The following is a 10,000-nucleotide window of genomic DNA, read 5'->3' as shown; positions in this document are numbered from 1 at the left end:
AAGATATATATATACAATAATATAGTATATATATATAACGTATATATACATATATATATATATATATATATATAATAATATATATATATAAGATTATATAGATATATATACTATATATATATATATATATATATATATATATATATTATATATATACGTATATATATACAATATATATATACTATATATATATATCTATATATATAATATATATATATATATATATATATATATATATATATATATATATATATATATATATATGCACACACATATAAAGTCATACGATTGTGAAAATGTTTTATTCCTTCTAAAAAAACAAACAAAAAACATTCTATTACATACATTACATCCCCAATTTATATTAAATATTACCATTTCAGATATATTAAATCATCTTTCTCAATAGATTTAAAGTAGATTGCATTTGACATTTCTTGATACGAATAACGTAATTGATACTGAGAAAGGATCTCACAAATGAAACGATTTGATAATTCTATTAGTATCACCGTTATTATTAAAATTATTGCTAATAATCATCCTCTGATTCCTGCCAACTGGCATCACAGAAATCAAACGGTTTCGTTGTAATATCATTACGAAAGCTTGTCGGGTAATACATTAATTTGTTATAAGTTTATGGCTTTTGAGACAAACATTCTATTCATTTATCTCTCTCTCTCTCTCTCTCTCTCTCTTCTCTCTCAAGGTCCTTCCCTGCTGAATCAAAGATACTAAATCATTAAAGGAAGTACTTGTGAATGAGATCAACTGAGATCTATTGCGCTTACTCGAATTAAAGTCATAATTCTCTGGACTCTCTAGCTAATCAGCCATTAAAACGAATTAAAAGTCTGTCAGTTTATACTTTCACCCTTTTTTATTCGAACGTGGAACATCCCTCTTCAACTGATCTTATATAATTTTTTTCGCAATAAAATTCCTATTATCATTTGTCATGTTTTTGACAATATAAAAATGTCAGTATTTGAGTATTCAAGTCAATGCTCTTTTTTAAGTATAGAGAAGGTACACTACAGTAATACTATAGCTTACAAACTTCTGAAAATTAGTCTGGAGTTTTTAAATTTTTCATTAAGAACCAATCTACTAAAGAAAGAGAATGTTTGTCTCAGAAGCTATAAACTTGTAAATAAATACTCGATAACTGACACCTCATAAAAGATAAGAATAGGTTGCTACTTTGTCGTAGTGATTCTGACACATAAACACACACCACATACGTATTTAACACACGCACACACACCACAAACCAACACCACACACACACACACACATATAAATTATATATATATATATATATATATATATATATATATAATATATATATATATATATGTATTATATATAATATAATATTGCACTAATTGCCAATCATAATTTTCTTCATGAAATGTTGAACATGAAAATTGATAGAAATAAAGTTGTAATAAAAACTATATTGAACTTAAATAACTTCTTCAAATTATTAACAAGAAGAGTTTCATTTCTGTACTTTGTTTTCCAGTCATAATAACGTAAATTCATTGCAAGACATTTAATACAAACTCAATAGGTTTGAGCTTATTGTCTTCTTAATTAAGAGGAATTATGAGTGTAGTGTTGGAGGACACCAAATCAAAATACTTCTCAAGTGATCTTGTGTGGGAGTTTACATCAGCATCAGAATTCGGTCAATATGAAGCTCTTGAAAAGAGGAGCAAAGAGAAATCACGTTAATATCTTAGAAAACCGTCATCATGGTGAAGGAATAACTCAGCGTTCAGATCATCCCTGCAGTGGAAATACAACCAAGACTCAGCGACATGAGAGGTGAAGACATGAGTTCACTAATTCCAGGAAGGAATAGATTTGCTGTGTATCACGAAGAAATCATAAAAGGACTCCTTTCAAAGAATTATAATCATCAGGTGAAGATATCCTAGGAAGGAGAGACTTCAGTTATATCCACCTCACCGGTTATCCTCGGAACAGTTGGGACATCATGAGGAATCTAGGAATTCTGATGTACCTTAGCTTTGCCGTAAGTGAAAGGGAATGATTTCTGTTCTTTTAGCATTCTATAGCAGCTGGAGTGATGAGCCGTGCAGACTATTTTAAAATTTACTTTTTCTTCATTTTACTTTTTTTGCGCAATCCAGTCCTCATCCAGTGACTACATTCAATACATAAGCTCATAATTCTCTAGTTAAAATTCTATTGACCTTGTAGCAAAATGAAATGCGCAAAAAAAAAAAAAAAAAAAAAAAAAAAAAAAATCCATTCATACTTCTCAGTTTGCTACTAAATTACTTTTCTAAAACTTTTGCAGAGCTCCTGGACCCTTCCTCCTTTACCTAGCCCGCCATTCACATCTCTCTTTCTACCATCATCCATTGCATTTACTCCCCAATCCCCTTACGAGTCGGTAACTCTCATTTTGTCACCATCCATATTTAGTTAGTTAGTTAGTTTATTGACAAAATATACAATACATTATGTATGTAACAAATTTACACAAAAGTGCATTGTTTTAATTTCAAAAATGATTAAGAGCAAAACATAGTTTTTCCTTTTTTTTATAAATATATTTTGTCCACAAAAAAACACCAAACATATCGTATATGGTAGGTGAACACTTCACTGATGTAATCCTAGCACTTCATGAATATACCTACACAAATCAGTAATTATATCAGGCTCTACATTCATTATATTGGTTACACTTGCAAAATTGAACAAAATAAGGAACAAGTAATAAAGACATGACTCTCTGATTGTATACTGCTAATATCACACTGGCAAGTTCTCGCATACTAGGAATTCTGCTCCATCTACCTGTGTCCACCTGTGAATGATACTTGGGAGAAATCTAATACACACTGGGTTGCGGAATAAACCTCATGTACACTGAAGGAGGGAGTTTGAATCAGATACATATGCACTGGATTTCGTGGCGCTTTCAGCTTTCCCACGTACCTCATGTGCATAAATTTCCAACGAATTTCGTTCGTCATTGTGCTAATATATTTACTAAAAACATATAGCCTGGAGTTCCGTTATCTCTGCATAAATAAAAAAACGTAATTATTTGGCAATTCTTCATCTATATTTTCTCTCGTGTTATGTATTTCGAACACAAGCAAAACTTCAACTAACTTATTATACTATTTTTCAATGCCTTTTATATTATAATTAGTCGTCCAGGATTCACAGCTATACAACAATGATGACATAACCGCTGCATCGAAAACTCGTTTTTTTATATACATATGGCATTTGACTACAGGCCATAAAAAAAATTCTAAGCTTATTTGTTATTGTCTCACTAAGACTCTCGTACAGACTAATAACACCAGCCACCTCGCCACTATCCGCGAATCACGATCCAGGGTAAAGCTCTCTCAAAGTGTGAATCACAGTAATATTTTCTACATTTAAGTCTGATTGATCATCATCATCATTATTTATTTCAAAAAATTAGTTTTTGACTCATTCATTACCAACTTGAGATTTACATAATAATTCTAAATTTTTCTTGCACTTTTCTCCACTTGTAGCTAAGATAACGCGTCATTCATTAATAAGAGGACATTTAGTGCTCCTAAAAATCCATCGGAAATAACGGCCTCCAGCAACATATGCACCAACCTATCAATGTATACAATAAATAATATACAACGTGTTGGTGCACCTCGTCGATCACCAAAGGTGGCATTAATTACTGTTGATTTCAGAATGTGTTGTGTACATGAATGTATTGCCTTAATTGCCATTAACATTCTCTTACCACATCCGTTTTCTTTCAAAACATCTAACACTTTGTTCCTAGGTACTGTAACGCACGCTTTAGAAAAAGCAACTAATAAAACATACAGGTTTACATTCTTAAAACCAACAAAATCGCATCACAAGCGTAATACTATTATTTGTTCAATGAAACTCTTGTTTTGAGCACCTGCCTGACACTTATGTATGCGACAACACAAACTTAATCGTTTAATAATTAAAATTTCATAAATATTCGCTAACGAATCCATTATTCCCATACCTCGGTCATTTCCACAAACCATTATATTCCCTGACTTGAATATTAAACTAATTCGTTAATACAACCTGAAACTGGGTATTAATACATACAAAAATCGTACCAAATAATATTAATATTGAACAAAACCAGTGCACAGGCAAGCAATTCAATCTTCCAGGACATACACCAACATAACTTACATTTTTGTTTAATCCATTCAAGGCTTCTTTCAATTCTCTCATGGAAAAAGGATCATCAAGAACTGAAATATAAGGTAGATTCTCATCATGGTCTATGTCAGAATACTCCGTACTATCTACGATTTCCGAATTTAATAAATCTTCAAAATAATGTTTAACGTCACATCGTTGTTGTGGTTACACTCGTCAGATTCGATATCACCTTTCCAACTAATAGACTTCCATATAAGTTGATCATCAATTGACAGAAGAATCCTAGCCCACCTAGGTTGATTTCTATCCCGTTCAAGTCCTGTAGATACTTGTTCCTTCTTACACCTCGCAGCAACAGCAGCAGTCTCAGCAATACAATTAAACCTCGAAGTCAAGGCATCTCCAAGTCGTTACTATCTTCTACAGCCTTCGGGAGGATATCTTACAAAGTTCTTGTAAACAACTCCACATCGATTTCTTTATAATGTAAAGACTTCGTCACACTATTTTTCGCTGTCACTTTTTGTGCATAAGTAAGCTGGTTAAGGGCAACTGATCGACTTACAAAATCGTTAATAGCTAATGCGCTACTGCTTTTTAAAACAATGCAGCAACCGATATCGGTGCATATCTGACCCTTCAACATCCTGGTGAACATGAAGCTCCTTTGTTAGACTTAAACACGTTCTTTCAGCCAAACACAAGTCAATTTCTGATATCCATCTTCTTTGCCTGTACGCTAAATGACTTATAAAATTCTTATCTCGAAACTGGAGGTCATTTAGTTATCACTCATTCATAATATAGGGCGTTCCTGTGCTTTCGCTAAAATCATCCAGTACCATGATGTTACCCCGGGTGAATGGGCATGGGCGGTGAGTTTTCCATGTACAGAATTGGGTATTGGGTTGTAAAAGGGCCAGTCTTCCGGTGGTATGTAAATTCCGCCAAGTTGAAAATTCGGCCACCAAGCCCTCGCTAGCCATATTTGCTTTTCATCATCAGTATTCACATTTAGCACGTCATTTGTCAAGCAATTCTTTAATAACATCGCAATCCTCCGCTAGATACATTTGTATAAACGTCAAACCCTGACACATTTAAATCAAAATACGTCTTTGATTCTTGAATAAACATCTAATAAAATTCCATTACAAAATTCAGAATGTGTTGATCCTCCAATTAGTTCTTCACACCTGCAATATTCCAGGATTAAATCGTCAATTCAGTCATATTTTGTCTATTGATCAGAAAAAAACGAGGACTAAATCTATCCATAACCAGACCAAATCACAACTGTGGCAGTGTTGACAGCTTCATCTTTCTCTCTCTATCTCTCTCTCTTCACGTCCTCTCTTCCTCAGGACTGGCAAATTCTTTTCTTATTATGCATGGGTGTAAATCCTTTTCTAGGCACGCTTTTGAAAAGGACTCTCATGTATTCTTCAAATTATAAGTTACTGCAATACACACGTTCATCAATTAAACTTAATTGGTTCTCACCGATCTCTCGGCAATTCCCTCGCTAACATTTACGTAATATAATGAATTTGATCAAATCACGGTGATTCATATACAAGCAATGCCCTTTAATCAGACATTCAAGGACATTTGTAACTTAATGTATGTATAAGAATCATGGTGATGTAATAAAATTCAAAATATGACTACGTGCGCAAAACTATCAAGGTCGAGGTGGGTTGAGCGCGAAAGAGATCTATGGGTAAGAAGTGGCATATACCTCTGGTTATAAACTTGTGCGTAGGCGCGTGACTGTAGTACGTCCTGAATTCTTGGTTCCGAGGTTCGAGCCCATGAGCCGACGAATTTCTTATTAACTAAAAAAAAATCTCCTTCGGTTAATATAAATACCGGTAGACATCGTCATGAACACTTGCAAAACTTGTTAATGTTTATTAAAGCTTCTGTCTGCCATCGTCATTAATATTGCCTCATCTGCAAACTGCAACATCTGCTTAGCTGTTCTCTTTATTTTTTGTGTCGCACTTTCCTGTTTGCAGTATTTTCAGTTTTTTCTCATGCATCTCTCATCACTCTATACACCTTGCAAAGAACCATGGATAAATAGTGTAACTTTGTTGAAAAGCAGCTTTTGCAGAGATTATTTACTCTTTTACATGCAGCTTCCTCTTTCGTGATAACGAGCTTAATCACTTCTCCCAAACAATGGCCCACACAACGAGTTTTTCAGGCTACACACACTGCAGGGAATTTTATCTTTGTCCCGCGCACAAGTTCTCCTTGTCTTGCCCCACGCTGCTTTCATCATCAGGCTTTCTCTTCTTTCCATTCCCTACTCAATCAAAACATTTCTATACCCTTTGTTTGTCTAAGCAGTGATAACCCCCTATACTTCTATTGTTCTCCTCCATCAACTTTTCCCTTTTACACTCGACCTCTCGGAAGATTTCTCATGTTCCTTGCTTATCCTGACCAACCACTCAATTATACTGATTTAATTGTGTAATATTTAAGTCAGATGACAAAGGGCTTGGTACCTAATTACAACGTGGTATGTAAGAGAGCCTGTGCTGTAGAGACAACTGCTCGGTGACACTGTACGATGAGCAACGAAATCGTTTCTGTCGTCCATTGCTTGTTGTAACATCAGTGGCTCGTGTTTAAGAATAATTTCTGTTCTAAAGACATCCCACCGTACAAGAGAGCATTCACTATAAGGTAATTTACTCATTAACAATGAGCAGCAGGGCTTTTCAGTGAGTGGCGCGATAGTTGCATTAATTCCATTGTGTATTATAGCTTCCAGTTAAACAAAGGAACTACCATTCTACGTCAGGGTACCGAGAATGTCCTACCTGCAATATGAGTTTTCATCAACTCTCAACTTATACTTCAATGGTGATCTTAGTTATTTATGTCACTTAACAACTTCTACTTAACGTGAAATGCTACTATAATTTAATTGGTGTCAGGAATGACTTTACATTGCTCTAATTTCGTTTAAGAACACTCTTCCATCATCTTTGTGTCGGAGCCTCTCGCGTTAGAGATCATTATTCTACCCCACAGAATTAACCTCCTTATTCTTTTCAGGTGTCATGATAGCATAATGGCCATTAATCAATTCTGCTGACGAATGCACTTTTTTTTCTATAAACTCCATCAACTTCCATATATCTAACAACATTATCGTAGATGGACAGTCTGTTCTGTCTAAATTTGTCCTTAACTTTTTCGTTAATAATAATAATAATAATAATAATAATAATAATAATAATAATAATAATAATAATAATAATAATAATAATAATACTTTAAGAAAACTTATAGTGATGATAATGAAATCAGTAACTACCATAACGAGAATAATTCTTCTCAGGAATCCATTATGAGAGCGTACACATTTTTCCACATATATTACAAGATATAGCAGTTGAACACTCGACCTGCTTTTCCTTTACAAATGTGAACTGACAAGGAGTTTATTCATAATAACTGCGCTACTTACGTACCCTATAGTTCAAAGTAAGCAGAGTAATAAAACCCACAGAGTTATGACTGGGTAGGTACAAAGGAAAAATGATGATGAGCTTTCTGGGAGACTGCTGTAGTGGTTTAATATATCTTATAGGCCATATGACTGTCACGTTCTCCTGTCAAAACAACACTCGCACACACATATAAAATGACACAAGTTCGAAGAAACAATCTCAAAACTGCTTCAAAGCTCAATTTATATTATTAAAGTCGTTGACCGCTGAATTGGTCCCTCCTTCCTTAAATGATACTTAAATAATAAATTTCAATGCGTGCATGTTTTCGTTATATTATGAGAAAAATGCAAATTTCAATGCGTGAATGTTTTCGTTATATTATGAGAAAAATGCAAATTTCAATGCGTGCATGTTTTCGTTATATTATGAGAAAAATACAAATTTCAATGCGTGCATGTTTTCGTTATATTATGAGAAAAATGTAAATTTCAATGCGTGCATGTTTTTGTTATATCATTAGAAAAATGCAAATTTCGATGCGTGCATGTTTTCGTTATATTATTAGAAAAATGCAAATTTTATCTTCAACCTTTGCAATCACTGATGTACTATATAGCAAAATTATAGTTCAAATGTAGTAATAGTGACACGGATAATTAATCACGATAAGAGAAATAGAGAGGTAAATACATCACACACATCGTTTTCTTGGACATAAGCAGGATTGTATTACGGGACGGAGAGAGAGAGAGAGAGAGAGAGAGAGAGAGAGAGAGAGAGCTTCATAATAATTGTCAGAAATGTCACTTTCAAAAGAAGACGCATGCTTTGGGGCGACTTGGAGAACGAAGGCGGACGTGCAGGCGCTCGCAGAGAGAGAGAGAGAGAGAGAGAGAGAGAGATAAAAGAAAAGGAAATGCAATACTCCACATGTCAAATATGCTTCAAGGCAGATATAATAATCCTCAGAGAGAGAGAGAGAGAGAGAGAGAGTTCCACCAAAACGAACGCTGAATATCTACGTATTAATGGGGTTTAGTATGGTTTAGATCGTCTAAACTCTAAAATGTGCACATAAAGTACGGCAGCCACACACACACACACACACACACTGCTCTATAAACTGAACTTTCCGACCAAATTCATGATTGCACAATCTGCAGAAAAATGGTTTGCGGTCGCAAAGCGAAGAACTTCCTCCTCCCATTGGACCCGAGGAGATGATCCCTTTTCCAATCACACTGGATCTACCTGCGACCTCGCCTTATTATCGATGTTCATTCGCCTGCTGACAAGACGCTACCTCGGAATTAGGAACGTCTCGAGGGAAATCCGTATAAGTCTACCATGTTTCCCCCCCAGCTATAAGGGTCTGATCTCTGACCTCTCCTTGTGATGCGAGATTGGAATCGTCGGACTATCAGGAGATCTATGTGTAGTGGATTCATATAGTTGATTTTTTTCTCAATAATAGACCGCTACGTTTAACTTTTAAAATCTGCAGCTAGATGCGCATAAGGCTGATTCTTGTGTATGAAATATTTAGTGTATATTTTTTATTTGATTAAAAGGGAGTGAATATGTCTTCAACAATGCCATATTGTATCTAATGATAAGAATGAAAGACAATCAGTATGCATTGTACTGGAGAGTACTGTTCTATGTATATGATGGGAATTATTATTTTTACATTATATAACTGCAAACGCATCAGAGAGGCTGAGTACCAAAACGGAGGCATTTTAACGTCGCATCAAAATTAATCGCTAAAATCTCTAACTTGTTGAAAAGCATCACAAAATGGAGTAGCTCGTTCATATCAACGCATGTCAAATCAAATCGAAATATCACCATATTTATTATCATCTCATTTTATCGAGGCCATTTTGAAGTCGTGCGCACGTAAACGCAATGGGATCTAAACTTATATCTATAATGTATGTTAAATTTTTCAAAGCTTTATTCTAAGTTTATGATTTATAGAAAATTTTTTATTTAGACTTTTTTCATTAACCTACGACACATTGCTGGCATTTCTTATGTTATTTTCTTTTTGTATAACACGATAAAATCAAACGTTTCATACCTATAAGAACGGTAAAATATAAACCAAATAATAGGAGGATAAACTACAAACATAACAAGTAAAAGATAGTTTCTTCGGTGCCATCGAGTTTTCTGTACAGCGTATAATAAAGCCCATAGAAAATAAATTTATCTTTCGGTTGTTTCTGTATCCGTATGAGCCACAGACTATGAACCAATAACCACGGCCCGGTGGCGGCCTGTCCTAAAACGTTGCCAGGAGCACGACTATG

The 10,000-nt window shown here is 34.4% G+C and overlaps 1 protein-coding gene across 3 annotated transcripts in view; it reads left to right on the top strand.

The window, feature by feature from the left end:
• Nucleotides 1-10,000, top strand: part of LOC135206901 (uncharacterized) — a 48,744-nt gene that overhangs the window by 3,118 nt on the left and 35,626 nt on the right. For 2 of the 3 annotated variants that reach the window (XM_064238382.1, XM_064238383.1), the window contains exon 2: nucleotides 1,532-2,047. The exons of the other annotated variant lie outside the window; for it this stretch is intronic. In XM_064238382.1, coding sequence (XP_064094452.1) covers nucleotides 2,009-2,047 — 39 coding nt within the window. In that variant the 5' untranslated portion in view covers nucleotides 1,532-2,008. The remainder of the gene's footprint in view (nucleotides 1-1,531; nucleotides 2,048-10,000) is intronic. 3 annotated transcript variants of the gene reach the window in all.

Source organism: Macrobrachium nipponense, chromosome 31 (assembly GCF_015104395.2).
Source record: "Macrobrachium nipponense isolate FS-2020 chromosome 31, ASM1510439v2, whole genome shotgun sequence".
Taxonomy (NCBI): Eukaryota; Metazoa; Arthropoda; class Malacostraca; order Decapoda; family Palaemonidae; genus Macrobrachium; species Macrobrachium nipponense.
Note: the sequence above shows the minus strand (reverse complement) of the source record. Positions and strands in the feature narration are given on the sequence as shown.